At 37.4% G+C, this 15,867-nt stretch overlaps 1 protein-coding gene across 2 annotated transcripts in view; it reads right to left on the reverse strand.

Annotated features, from left to right (window-relative positions):
- bicc1 (BicC family RNA binding protein 1) overlaps window positions 1-15,867 on the reverse strand; it is a 155,832-nt gene that overhangs the window by 33,684 nt on the left and 106,281 nt on the right. For both annotated transcript variants that reach the window (XM_079801377.1, XM_079801378.1), the window contains 3 exons: window positions 8,165-8,353; window positions 6,087-6,338; window positions 1,145-1,276 (listed from right to left, as the gene is read on the reverse strand). In XM_079801377.1, coding sequence (XP_079657503.1) covers window positions 1,145-1,276; window positions 6,087-6,338; window positions 8,165-8,353 — 573 coding nt within the window. The remainder of the gene's footprint in view (window positions 1-1,144; window positions 1,277-6,086; window positions 6,339-8,164; window positions 8,354-15,867) is intronic.

The raw sequence follows: 15,867 nt of genomic DNA on the forward strand, positions 1-15,867 counted from the left end.
AAGGAATCATTTGAGAATCGCTGTCAAAACAGGTAAAAATAAATGCATATTATAAGAAAACTAAAGTCTTTTTTGTCATTGCATGCATGCAAAACTGTTGTTGGGCACTTCTAAAACAATATTTGGAACATTTTAAATGCCATAATAGGTGCTCTTTAAGTTATGTGATAGCAAAGCTGAATTTTCAGCATCATTACTCCTTCAGTGTCACATGATCCTTCAGAAATCATTCTAATATGCTGATTTGTTGCTCAAGAAAAAATACTTATTGTCAATGCTGAAAACAGTTATGCAACTTAATATTTATTTTTTCCAAAATTTTTGGATTAATAGAAAGTTCAAAATAAAAATATCGGACCCACTTTATATAAGGTAGCCTTAACTACTATGCACTAATATTTTAATTAATAATTTGATACACTGCACTTATTGTGTACATACATGTTTTACATTGTACTTACATTTTTAAAAATACATGCATGTAATTCCATCTATAATTAATTTCTGTAGTTACATTTACAATTACACTGTTGACCCTTCCCTTACACCTAACCCTACCCTTAAACTTATCCATACCACCACACCTGACCCTAACTTTACCAATATCCCTCCTCAATATCAGCAATATTGTTTTGCAATATAATATGAACACAATAAGTATTTAGTACTTATTTTTTGATGTAAGTACACAGTAGTTAAGGCCACCTAATATAAAGTGGGGCCAAAACATCTATTCAAATTCTTTTGTTACATTAGAAATGTCTTTGGTCAATTTAAACTGACACTTTTGATCAATTTAATGAATCCTCCACTCACTACATCGGCAGTGTATATAATACATATAAAAATGCAGCAATTTTTTTGTATAAATATATACAAGCACATTTTTAAGAATATCTAAAATGAAGTATTTAGACATATTCTGGATGTCAAACATTAGCGGATCATGTTGACAGTTAGTGTAATGAACTACACCTGTGGTTCCTCTACTGAGGAGAACGGACTTCATTCATTCACTAAAAATCACCTTGAAACAGGTTGATTAAAATTGCGAAAATGTTAGTTCTCAGAGTGTGACATGGACATATGGTGTTCGCCACCATATGTAATGTATATGCAGGTTTGGGTGTTTGAGTGTGCAAACCTTGCTAGGTTGCTTGGGTTTCGGTTTGACGCTAATGAACACATCAAGCTGCTCCATTAGGGAAGTAATGCACTGTGGTTCCACCTCAATGTCCTCTTTGATATCAAACATCAGCACCAGTGGCAGGCAACCCTGCGGAAAGCACAAGGAAAAAAAGCAAGAAAGAGAAATGAACAAAGTTTTTCTACACTGTTGTAAATCATTCATTGAGTCGAACTTTAAGTGTTTCAAGGACTCAGTTGGCCTCAGTCCTAAAGCAGCAAAGCTACAGTTATTCAGGAGTGATCCATCACCTACTTCTCATGTTGAAAAGAAAAACAGCAGCAGGTACTCCAGGCGTAAGGCTTTCATTTACTGGTCCTTGACCTTATTTTTCCTCTCCTGACACAGCTAACTCAGCAGGCAGAGAAAAAACTGCTACATATGCAGGAAAAGTTCTAGAGGCTAGATTGTGTGGTGGAAAGCCTGCTATGACAGTCTTGTTTGTGAATGCTAAAAATGTCCTTAATGGATCTCAATCGAGCCAAAATGCGTGAATAAATTATTCTTGAATACTGTCTCTTCCCTCTGCCTCCAGCTGCGTGTTTAAATCAGGCCTGGGCTGGCTTGTGGGGACAGACGGGGTGATATCTGTCTCCAGAGAGGACCGCAGAGTGGTGAAGGGCTAATTATTTCGCTTTCTCCACTTGTGTGTTCCCCAAAAGGATTGTATTTTTATGCTTCTTCTGGTCCCCCTGCCTTTGTCACTTTTATAATCTTCTGTGTTGGTTGGAGACAGTTAATTTGAAAAGACAACCACATAATGAGACAAACCAGAGTCACTATTTCTCTGATGGCTTGAGGGAAGATGAAAATGACAGAAAAGAGAAACAAAATCTTCACATTTTCCAAAGAAGTGAAGTACGTGCTCGCTTGTGCAAAATTTGGCTCGACAACATTCGCAAGAAGTGCTAAGGTGTTTTGGGTTGTAGCTTGGGTCCTAATATCTTTTGCAATTTTTCTTCTAAATTAAATACATTATATTTTAATGATAAAAAAAAGAAAACAAAAAACTTTTATATAATTTTAGCAGTAGTTTAATATGATAATGTGGTGTAACCAAAAAATAATAATATATTTTCGTATCATATGTTTTTAAAATAATATTTTTCAAGGTAAATTTCATCAAGAGATGCACGAAATTAATATATATATTTTTTTACAGAAACCAAAGTTTTCATTTAGCCAAAAACTGAAACTAAAGTCAGTTAATAATCAATTAACTAACTACTTTTAATCATCAACACTGAGTTGTATATAAAAATTTAAATTGCACATACGTAAGGCAGTTTTTATATAAACTTTTAATGATCAAATAATTTGTTGTTGAACTATAATTTTGTACACAGTGGTTGAAATCAAAAAGTTGTTGAATGAAGACAATAGGCTAAGTAAGTTGTTTAATTTACGTCTTTCCGCAGCTGAAACCGCAAATACATGAGACATGATACACTTTGGTAAGATCTACTGTATCTTTCAACATACCTTCTGATGTTCATTCATGTTTATTTTGTGCTAGTAGTAAAGAGAAACATTATCATGTGCTGCTTGAACTGAGGCGCTGCAGCGATCTGTCACGCCACATTACATAGCGTCAAAACAATATTTATTGTATGAATTTTGTTATAAAAATTACTGAAAGCGGAGACTTGTTTTCATATCAAAAGTTACAAAGCACAAAGACTATTGCGATTTATTGGATGGGAGGCGTGCTACAAAAATGTTTGGTGAAGCTTTGTTCATGCATTAACTGAATAGGCCTACAGCATGGGCTAAAAGATTTACTGGAAGAAAAAAACGACAAATAATAGACACTGACACTAACAGAAACGCGCCAACGGAGAAACACTTTAAATGCTGTTTTAGTCAATGATTTCGAAATTTTGTCCATCACTAACAACTGTCAAAAACAGGTCAAATGATCTGATATTTTATGATATTTATTGAACACAGTCATTAGGGCCTGCAGGGGGGTATAATTGACTTTTCTTCATTTTTAAATAAATGAATTGTGGCAACGGTCTTAATATATTGGGACAAACAAAATGAGTATAATGTCAATAGCCGCGTTTCCATTACAAATTTACGCAAAACTTTTGTGATATTTTCTAAATGTCGATACAAAACTATTGCAAAATGACAGCGTTTCCATTAACCGATATTATGCGACTAAAATGTATTTTTTTCCTCTAGCGATAAGTCATTCCAAAAATGATGCCACGTATGTTGGGTTTATGTATATCCCATCCACCGCAGTAGCCATTATCTTTAATGGAAGGAGACGTAGGTGTGTTATCCAAGCATTAAAGGCAAGTAAAGCACCTTATACTTGAGTGGCACGTATGAGGTGTTTCTGGGTGTTTCTCCCTCATATCTGCTTCAAGGTCTTCATAATCATTTGTGGCATTTCTTTGTAGTCTACAATCCAGTATTCCTGTAATTCTTTTGTCTTTTATGAGTTTAATAAAGAACTTGGTCTTGTCTTCTGTTTAAACAAACTGCACATCGTTAAAATATAATCAACTTTAACATACGCCAGGTGACCTGTAATTGCGAAAAAACTGTTTCCATTGCAATTTTGCCTACGTCACCGGACTAATCTTCACTGTACTTTAGACCGCGATGGAAATGCAGACAGCAACAGGTCTGGGGGAAAAAAGAGTTCCTGGGACAAATTAGACCCGTTTCCACCGAAATTACCCGGAACAATTTGTCCCAGGAACTCTTTTTCCCCCAGACTCGCTGCTGTCTGCGTTTCCATCGCGGTGTAAAGTACCGCGAAGATTAGTCCGGTGACGTAGGACTGGGACTTTTGGGCTTTTAGGTTGAAATAAAATGCTGCGTGAACTCAACTAATCAGCATGTTCACTGCCCAAGTCCCACCCCTGAAAGTTCCTGAACTTTGAAAAAGTACTACCTCGCGAGCAGGGCCGAGCAGGGGGAAATTTTTACCCGTAACTTTATTTAGACCCTGGTTCCTGCGGTTGAAACACACCAAGTACCACCCCAGTACAGGTGACCTGTAATTGCGAAAAAACTGTTTCCATTGCAATTTTGCGAAAATTTCCTTTTTGGAAATGCCTGAAAAACCACCTAATGCGAGCGTAAAAACTTTTTTGCAATATATGTAAGTTTTTGCGAAATTGACACGTTTCCATTGGGCGTATTTTCAATTTGAATTTGCGCAATTTGAAGGGTATTATCTATTTTACAAGAACACTAAGGGCTAGGCCTGTCGCGATAGTCAATAAATAAATTAATCGCACAATAAAAAAAAAATTAGCGCTATAATTTTTACAGCCGCGATTATTTCTATTTGCATGCTTGTTTGTTTTCCTCTTCTCTTTCTCTCTCTCTCTCTCTCTCTCGCTGACTGTGCGCGCACCTCGTCCGTTTGGGTGCCGGCGTGATGAGACGTCATGCTCAGCCAGATTCGCCTGGAACTCCTGCTTTTTCGGTTGCGGAGCCGCGTGCAAAGATACAAAATTTGACGTGCACACGCCAAGCGAAATGGGGTCTCGCGCACCACCGCTCGCTCCGCGTTGACACCATTTTTGCCGCACGCACCCTCACGCTCGTGCGGACGCGTCGAGTTTAAACAAGGCTTAAAGCTACACTGAAGTTGGCAGTTTGATAAAGGCAAGTTAATTCTTCAGCTTAATTTTTGTGTGCTTCAAGTTCAATCTTTGTGTGCTAAAAAGGCACATAAGTTCCTGTAGAGATAGCAATACATATTCTCCTTTTTTTGCCAAATAAATGAAAAGCATGTCTTCAATGTCTTCTCTCTTGCTGTCTCAAAATCTCACCTAGCTTTCCTCAGAGATGGTCCCAATAATGTGCTTAAAGTCAAGTCAAATTCAGTTTGTGCATGATTACATAATACGAACTGTGGGTTTTGTGAACCGTGCCACCCCTAATATGCACCTAAAACACAATCATTTGTTGCAGTTTTCATCCATTTTATTTATTGTTTTTGGTATTTATTCAAGTGCATTTTTTGTTAACAGACTGAGAGTCCATTGCTTTTATTGTTTTTGGTTGTTTTGTTCATTTATTGTGGATATTTAAAATGTTTTCCGTTTTCAGTGTTAAATAGTCTTTAGAAATAAAAGTTTATTGATCTTAGAAAAGGTGTACCTGCATTATTATGCCATTATCATTATTTTAGATGAAAATGGTCTCAGAACGACAATATTATTGTTTATCGCAATAATTTCTTGGCCAATTTATCGTCCAGCAAAAATTGTTATTGTGACAGGCCTACTAAGGGCCAGATTTACTAAAAGCTTGCGCCAGCGCAAACCCTCTTTTGGCGTTAAAAAACTACAGTCAGGATTTACTAAAGACACGCAGTGAAAAATTTGCGCTGAAAAGGCATGAACAGGGTTGTTTTTGTGGCTGAACTTAAATGCATATGCATTTGTAGGAGTTTCCCTTTGAGACGCAAAATTTATGGGAGGAGAGTATTTAAATAAATAACGCAAAGTGATTCACAAAGGTTTGCGCTTGTCATTTTACAGGTGTTTGCGCCATTATTTACCGCCCAAAAAAGCATGTCATAAACCAGACGCTAATGGGTAGATTGCGCTGGTCATTATGGAAATGATCCAGCTGCGTCTGTGTTCTTTAATTTGCACGTTGTCAGTAAATCACAAGCCGAACTTTCCACTCCCATTTTTTGGAATTGTGCTCTCACACTAATACCCTGTTTAGTAAATCTGACCCTAGAACAGTAAAAAGAACTCAAGTTTAGAATTTTTTTATCTGATTGTTCAGAGAAAATAGCACACCTCTCCTCAACAAGCTGGATTATTTGAGGTGTCATTCATGTCGGTAGAGCAAATGCTGTGGAACACTGAATACAGACAGAAACACTGAAATAAAGAACAAAACAATCTCTCACCATCAGGTACTGACGGGCCAGACACACAGAGTCAATGGTTCCCTGCACATAGACGGTGGATTTCTTCTGCGGGCAGTTGGGGTCTGGGAAGTGGACCTGGGCTCCTGTGCGCTGCATGATGTGCTTGATGTTGCTGCCGTTGCGGCCCATCATGAAGAGGTGGTGCTGGGGCGCGATGTCAAGCTGTGTGCTGACCGTGATGGCGCTGGCCAGGTTACCCGCGAGGTGCTCTAGTAACACAGCTGTGCCCCTCTGCAATGAGATGTGGAAATGAACAGGGGCTTGGGGCAAAAATGCCACCAAATCTATAACAACTGTCGATTACAATGATAACAGTTTTACAGCGTTGAGAATTATAACCAATCACCACATTTCTGTTGAGCGTATGAATGCATTGGCCAATCAGAGGCTTCTACTGAAACGCTGAAGCTGTGCACTCTCACAAATTCTTTTTCATAAAGATACAATGTAAGAAAGAGATTCATTGTATAGTGTAGACAGCTTCATTCATTTTAACAGGATTTTTTTTCGGTTGCACAAGCTGAAGTCATTGACCACTTCAGTGATGGGGAACATTTTGTTGTAAATATTAGCCCCTTCATGTAAAAGTTCATTTCTGACCCCGAATGAAACAGCGAATACCTCCGGTCACCATGAATTTGCCAAGTAAAACATGTTTCTGGATCAACATATTTTGTTGATCCTGGAACATGATTCATGTCTGAAAATTTTGTCCTCACCATATCCCTACCCTTAAACTTAGCCCTACCCATAAAATATACCTAAAATCAGAGGGAAATGATAGATGAATAACACTGATGTAGAAGCACCTAACCCTGGTTGTAAGTCTAAACTTGACATAAACCGTAAACTTGTCCCTCCAATCTGATAGGTTGACTGGAATGTTGATCCAGGAACATGTTTTAGTTGGTAAAATCAGGTTCACCAATACCTCACTGACCGCTTTTTCAGACTCATGTCAAATTTAACCACCCTGGTTATGAACTGCTAACACGAGTCACGACTGGCACTTTTTGACACTAATAGAGCATGTTTTAGTAAACAACAACCTCTTTATGTTCTTGCTTTTCCATCTGGTATATATGACCCTGAGAATGGCCTAGTTTGGGGAGTTTCTTTCAGCGCGCCATAAAACTAGGGGAAGAGAGGAAAGGCAAAGGGGCTCTTTTGGGGTTCCTTTCTGGCCGTATTCGTAGGCGGTTTTGGCACGGGCTCCTCACCCCAGATCTCAACACATACCAGGCATAGCCAATAGCCCACAGGACAACTCCAGCCCTAGACCTTTCCTTAAGACCAGAGATGGAAGAAGATTCTCCTTGGGAAGAATAACAGGCACTACCCATACTAGACCCTTGGTCAAAAGCATTGCCAGCAGCTATTTCATTTTAAATGTAATAAAAATAAACATTTTACATTATTTTTGTGATTAACTTCTTTAATAAACAAACAGCACTTCAACTTCTTAGATGGCACAGCACAATATTCCAACTTAAAAGTGCAATATAACATATCAAATGACTGATGATAGAAAATATAAAATAAATAAATAATAGGAGAACATTTTATAAATGATAAAAAACTAAATGGGTGGACTAATCCATGAAGTGCTATATTAAAAAAAGAAACCTTCGGTGCTTGGCCCTTAATAACTATAACAATAACTATAATAGCGTCCACATCAGTGGACGATATCGCCCTGTTTATTCTAAGCATGCGCTGCAGTTATTCCGTTCTAAAGTTTGAGCGCTTTAAAGCAGGATGGATTTTGATTGGCTGTCAATGTTTTTATCATTCATCAGCTGAAAAAAATCGTTCAAAAAGTGATTACAACGACATAGTTTCTCTATACCGTTATCGTTCAAGTTGTGGTGTGGACTCTGCTATTCTTTTGTATTTGGAATGATTTTTAGAACTACATTTTTAGTTGCCATCCTTGGTGTGAACGGGGCTTTACTGTAACTCATGAAATATTACATTTTGAAAATAATGCATTTATATGAAAGAAAAAAAAAAACATGTGACTGGAGATGTCGCCCCCATGTGTATGAGCGTCTCACCTTCACGGCCGCAGAATTATTCTGTGAGCCCCGCACTACTCCTGTCGCTCCATAGAGTCTGGACCTCTGTTTGAAGGCCACAGAGATGTTGTATGTCTGGGAGATGTGCTGGATGGCAGGAGAGCTGGGGTCAGGGTTCAGCTGTACTATGACTGGCAGCTCGAACATCAACACCAGTGGGAGTAACTCCTGAAGGAAGACGAATAAAACCATCAGTTAATGCTATATATCTGAATTATTGAGTAGACTGAAATCAATTTTGTGATTTCAGCTGGAGACAGGTAAGAATTATGGGTAATTAATCAGCAGACCATACACTGCCATTTATTTTTTGAGATACTTTTGAAACATACACAGATATAAATAAAATCACAGAGATAAAATAATCAGTAAACCATGTGGAAAGAGAGGACTGAAACAAGAACAGATTCAAACCCACGTCTCCCACATGAGCACAACACCTCAAGATATCCCTTGAGAAAAAGTGATGAATGCACACTTGCAGTGTGCTTCACATCTTATAAATATATTTTTTTTAAAAACTGCATGGAAACACTTTATTTTACAGTGTCCTTGTTACATTTTACATGTATTTTCTATCCAAGCAAGTAAGCCTAAAAAACCCTAACCCTATAGTAAGTACATGTTGTTATTATTCAGTACATAACTGTATAATTACACCTTAAAATAAAGGGTAACCAATTATACTTGCAGATAATATAATATTAATTAAATAAAAGGCCAGCTGAGTGTATTTAAAGAGATGTTTTTAACACACTTTTAAAAAGTGCTCTTTGCAATAATGCCAAATTTTTACATTAAAGTTTTCTATTAAAGTACATTTTTAATTTTTTTTAATAATCTGTTGTCGTGATTCAAAGAAGTACACTTAATTTGATGCGTTGACTCACCTACTATAGCACATGTAAAATACTTAATTATATTATAACTGTAATCTTATTCAATATTACATTTACAATTGATTTAGAAATAACATAAAATAGAGCACCATCAGGTGAGTATAAAAAACGACTGAGTTATTTGAGTCTCTTTGGCACTGATAAGAAAAAAAGCCGGCGCGACCGCTGACTCGAGGGGGTTAAATTATATTGCAACTTCATTACAAATGTGTAATTACAAATATATTTAAAGGCATGACATGCTAGATTCAATAGAAATTACATTAAAGTGTATTTAATTTACCATAAACTCTTGTCAGATTCCGCAGCACAATTTAATCATATTTTGAAGTAATTATGAAATTACATACAAAGATGTACTTAAAGGGATAGTTCACCCAAAAATGAAATTTTTGGGCATCGAAGATATAGGTGACTTTGTTTCTTCAGTAGAACACAAATGAAGATTTTTAACTCCAACCGTTGCAGTGTGTCATGGTGCGTTCACACTGGACGCGAATGACGCAATTCGCGCGAGTGATTTACATGTTAAGTCAATGCAGAGACGCAAATAGGCTGCTGCGTGATTCGTGCGAATGAGGCGGCGCGAATGACGCGAATGACGCGAATTGAGCGCTTTGAACGCAACTTTGGCGGAAATTCGCGCCGCATTAACCAATCAGGAGCTTGCTCTAGTAGTGACAACAATGAGGAGAAAATCTGTATATTAATATCTGGTTTAGACAATATGATTATCACTGTGATAACATTAAATGACATGAAACACAACCCAGTCTCTTTTTGTTAAATGCAAGTTTATGTATGATCAATAATACAAAAGTATAAGTAAAAGGTATAATAAGCTATACATGAAATAAAGCAAACAATTCAGTCAAACATTCAAAGTCAGTGCTAGTCGGCTACAACTGTAACGTACAGTTATAGCCTAAAAATAAAAAAGTTATGGAACTTCACTTTGCCCTCAGCCTAAACAATTTGCCAGGGAACAAATTATAGATCCATGAGACCAAAGATCGCCCGTTACATATACACAAGACGAATTATAGCTCGAGACACCACAGAGACATCAGAGCCAGCGGCAGACGGCAGAAGGACTAGCCGAGGAAAGGCTACTCTCGCCGGGGTAAACAAGCGCGGAGTGCCGCTGATCCGCTGGAGCTCACAACTCTGAAAACGCCAGATAAAATGTTCAAATAGGCACTCTTTTTATAAATAGACCACAGATTTGAGCTCTAAACAACTACATTCTCGCCTGAAAAAGTCTTAAAACTAAGTTTTGTCACACATTAACAGTAGATTTTAACAAAAAAAAGACGTGTAAACACAGCCCATGTCAGCCATTTCTGGCTGGCAGAAGCCTCTCCCATGACGTGAATTCGCGTCTGTTGTGCAGTGAATGTCACACGCGAATGAAACAAATTTTACGCGCGAATGAAGCGAGTAAATTCAAAATGTTCAAGTGTCCAACTTCGCGCGAATAGTGCAAATTATTCGCGTCATTCGCGTCCGGTGTGAATGTCACATCAGTCATATAATGCATGTGACTGGTAACACATGAGAACTATGAGAGTAAAAAAAAACATGCACATACAAATCCATATTAAACCCTGTGGCTCGTGACAACACATTGATGTCTTAAGACACGAAACGATCGGTTTGTGCGAGAAACCGAACAGTATTTATATAATTTTTTACCTCTAATACACCACAATGTCCAACAGCCTTCAGCGGGCCATCACTTCTGGTGAGTGAGGTCAATATACAATGTACACGATCTGGCGCAGTTTACACAAGCGCCGGAAGTGATCTGTCGCAGGTATCTCTACGCCAGATCGTGTACATTGACCTCACTCACCGGAAGTGATCGCGGGCTGAAAGCTGTTGGACATAGTGGTGTAATAGAGGTAAAAATTATACAAATACTGTTCGGTTTCTCGCACAAACCGATCATTTTGTGTCTTAAGACATCAATGTGTCGTCACGAGCCGCAAGGTTTAATATGGATTTGTCTGTGCATGTTGTTTTTTTACTCTCATAGAATTTGTTACCAGTCACATGCATTATACGACTGACAGACTGCAACGGTTGGAGTTAAAAATCTTAATTTGTGTTCTACTGAAGAAACAAAGTCATATAGGTGACTTTGTTTCTTCAGTAGAACACAAATTAAGATTTTTAACTCCAACCTAATTTGGATGCCCTGGGGGTAAGCAGATAAACATCAAATTTTAATTTTTGGGTGAACTATCCCTTTAAGTGGGTCAAAAATCACTCTTGAGTTGAAATAATTGCTTTTAACATACATTTAAACTATACAATATTTTCATTTAATTTAAATATAATAACATGCAATTAAGTGTCTGAAAACATTATATTCAGTTTAAGTGTGATACTTCTCTTTCACAAGGGATAACCAATCACCGTGCCATGACTCTAACCAATAGGTCACTTCTACAAATAAAACACACTTTTTGTCATGTCAGGGTGCAACACTTGCAAGACCTGCCACAAGCTGAAGATGCTACCAGAAATTTTGTGACCAGGTTTCCACACTGCCCGACTAGCGTGAGAGCAGCAATGAGAAACGCTCAATGAAATTAAGAGATCTAGGAAGTGGGATCTAGGAAGTGCTTAAAAAGGCTTCAAGGATCAACCTCTGCTTGGCTTTGTGAGTGTTTGTCAGAATGCAATTTCGGAACTGTAGCTAAGTGAGGAGGAGAGCGACTGTAACTGATGCACATAGTCTGCAATTAGTTGTGCACATAATGTTTTAGACAATAATAAATAAGAATTTCGAGTCAGGGTGACAGGATAGTGTGTGCTCGGCTTCAGAAGCAAACAACATGGTTTACTCTAAATGAATGCTGGTCAGAATTACAGTAACTACTACTAGGGCACTTGGCTGACATTCAAGCCATGAAGTCTTCCGAAATAAAACGGCATAAGCAAAAACTTCCCATCGTTCCACTGTGATTTAGGGTCATCAAGGCCCCAGCAAAGACTGCCTCACCAAACTGAATTGGTAAACAGAATGAATGGCCAAGCCGTAAAAATGCGGCTCTGATCAGTCCCATATGTTGTGGGGGCTTCGCTCACCCTCATGTTCTGTACCGGGGGCCAAAAAGAAAGACATTCTCTGCCCCTTTAGATGTGGTTAGGACAGTCACTCTCCCTTTAGACAAGGAGACGTTTATTGGGTTCAACATTAGCTGGGAGCAGGGAATCCGTCATGGAGCGAGCTCTGGAATTCCAATCATTCATCTTTGTTAATGGTTCTCCTCATTCTTGAGCTATTAAAACCATAACTATGGTTATTTTTAACCAAAGGCTTATGCATTGGCTATGAGCGGAGCTTTCCAAACTAAAAACTCCTGTGCTTTTGTTTTGATTATTCTTAATAAAGAATTTGGAGGGGAGAGCTGTATTCTGATCTTTTACAAACAAGTGATCTGAGCTTTCCTTTGACCTTCTGTAGAATCAGTAACTTGTGTATTTGCTTTCCCTGTGTTTTCACAGACAACACGCATCCAAAGAGTCAGGAAGATGCTCCGTGGATCATTCCACTTGAATGAACTCGGCTCCTCTGAGAAAGCAGGGCTAATGTTTAAACGGTTTGATCTCTCAAGCATCAAGCTTCGTGACATGGTCAACACACAGGCTCTCACACACAAACATGCAATACAAGCATTTCGCTTTTGGGTCAATGACATGATGTTAAAATTTTGAGTACAACTCTTCTATGATGAACATTTTTTTAATTTCTGAATTAAAATTAATTTTGATATTCATTGAAGCCTTGATATCATAATGAGGAAAACAATCTTAATAAAACTTTATCAAGTAGTTTGGAATAATATTTTGCAATTATTCCGTAAAAAAACAACAACAAAAGAACTGCGTTATGCCTATATTAACTCTTAAATGCATGAATGTTTAGGTATTTTGATCGCTGACAGCTTCTTCACCAGATCCACCATCAAGTGACAGTGACATTCAAATTAGATTGCATTCAGTACTTGCTCTGCAGTAAATCACAGCCATTTCAAGTTTTGCTGATGATTCTTCTTTTGTTTTCTGCCTGCGGTAACTTTGAGTGAAATGTCACTTCATTATTGTGCATCAGACATTGCCACCTTGTGGGATAAAGGTGATTTGCACATATTCAGTCATCAAAGATTCAATTACTGGTGTCCAGAAAAAAGATACATACACTGTTACACACCTCGGGTCATTAGCGACCCTATATAATGTTTACAAAAAAAAAAGAACAAAAAAAATGAATGGGAAAAAAGGCATTCTTGTATAATTGTATATATTTTTGTCTTGTTATATTGTTTATAATGAATTATAATTTTATAATTATAATTATAATATTTTCTGAGAAAAAAGTCAGTCTTTTCCCCCTTCAGAACTGGACTTTATAACTCGCAATTGCGAGTTTAGATCTCACAATTCGGAGAAAATAAGTCAGAATTGCAAGTTATAAAGTCTGAATTGCGAGATATAAACTTGCGATTGCGAGAAAAAAAAAAAAAAACGAATTTTAAAAGATAATTTGCTATTCTGACTTTATATCACACAATTCTGACTTTATATCACAATTCTGACTTTATATAACAATTCTGACTATATCACAATTCTGACTTTATATCTCGCAATTTTGACTTTATATCACACAATTCTGACTATATCACAATTCTGACTTTATATCACACAATTCTGACTTTATCACAATTCTGCCTTTATATCACACAATTCTGACTTTATATCACACAATTCTGACTATATCACAATTCTGACTTTATATCACACAATTCTGTCTTTATATCTCGCAATTCTGCCTTTATATCTCACAATTCTGACTTTATAGCTCACAATTCTCACTTTATATCTTGCAATTCTGACTTTATATCTCACAATTCTGACTTTATATCACTCAATTCTGACTTTATATCCCACAATTCTGACTATATGACTCAATTATTCTGACTATATCACACAATTCTGACTTAATATCTTGCAATTCTGACTTTATATCACTCAATTCTGACTTTATATCACACTATTCTGACTTTGTATCTCACAATTCGGACTATATGACTCAATTCTGACTATATCACACAATTCTGACTTAATATCTTGCAATTCTGACTTTACATCTCGCAATTCTGACTTTATATCACTCAATTCTGACTTTATATCACACAATTCTGACTATATGACTCAATTCTGACTTTGTATCTCTCAATTCTGACTTTATATCACACAATTCTGACTTTATATCACACAATTCTGACTATATGACTCAATTCTGACTTTGTATCTCTCAATTCTGACTTTGTATCTCTCAATTCTGACTTTATATCACACAATTCTGATTATATGACTAAATTCTGACTTTGTATCTCTCAATTCTGACTTTATATCACACAATTCTGACTTTATAACTATAACTTTGAGAAAAAAATTCAGAATTGCGAGATGTAAACTCACAATTGTGAGATAAAAAGTCACAATTATCTTTGAAAATGTTTTATTCTGTGGTGGAAACAAGCTTCCATACTAAATCCTTGTATGTGAAACCAGACAAGAGTGTTTTAAAATAGATTTTTACCAGAGTTTTTAGTGAATGACACTGTTATTTGTCATTGACCATTACATAAAATTAATATTTTGTAAAGAAGTAGAAGTATCTAATTCTGACAGTTGGACAACTTCTGAGAAAATTCTGCAAAAACTGACACAACAATCTCAGTTGACTTTAAAAAAGATTGAAAGCGGTCAAACACAAGGTTAAGTGTGAGAATGATGCCCGCTCTATACCATTCACATGGGCGTAACAGCACAATAAAGCACCAAAACGACTGTGGGTGAAGATCTTTGGAAGACGAAAAATGGAGATGATTAGGTGGTCAAGAGAAGAATTCCCAGCAGTTCTGGTCACGCGAACGAGGAAGAGAAAAAGTGAGGCTGCCCCACTAACATCCTTACCTCAGATGTACATTTTACCCACATAACTTTATGTGTTTTGGACATAAAAAATGGAGCGGCTTGGGTTTTTCAAAGGTGCTCATTTCATACAAATTGCTTTTTGAAACAATAGTGAAGGCTTATGATAGATTCTGGTGTGGAACGTCCTCGAGTTAATTGGGGCTCGGGCTTTGTGCAAATACTGAGGAAGCCTGCTGTGCCCGAATGCTTTGGCTTGTTTTTCTTGGTTCTCTCTAAGGAGGAAGCACGTGTGCGCTGGTGAAATCCGAGGAGAGTCTGGACAGAGAAGGAGCGCACAGGCGACACCCGGCCAAACAGTCAAGATATCACTAAAACTGCAGTTTCAAACCAGCTTCAATTGGCACCATGTGTTTCGCATCAAGCCGTTATTAATGCTGGACTTGTACGTAAAACTCAATTCCAGGTCAAGACCTTGAGTGTCAAAAGCTTCAATTTGAAATGTCAACCTTATTATTATTCCTTACGTTTTATCCCATTAAAGGGCTTTTGTCTGTATAGCTGGGTGAAAAGAATGTGTCCATGCCATTGAAATGGAAAGAAGTGGCTGTAATGATTATAAAACACCAACAGAGGGCAGCAGGTTTGATTCAAGTACCAGATACTCAACTAGAAATATACATTCCTGAAAACGATGAATGCATGCTGCTTGTTGTGTTGCCGGGATTACCGTTGGGATGCTGAGGAATGTGTTTATCTCATCCAGAAAATCATTTATGTTAACACCCCCCCATACCTGTCAACTTCCTCAAGATAAATAACAGCCTCCCACCT

Source organism: Gobio gobio (genome assembly GCF_949357685.1).
Source record: "Gobio gobio genome assembly, chromosome: 20".
Taxonomy (NCBI): Eukaryota; Metazoa; Chordata; class Actinopteri; order Cypriniformes; family Gobionidae; genus Gobio; species Gobio gobio.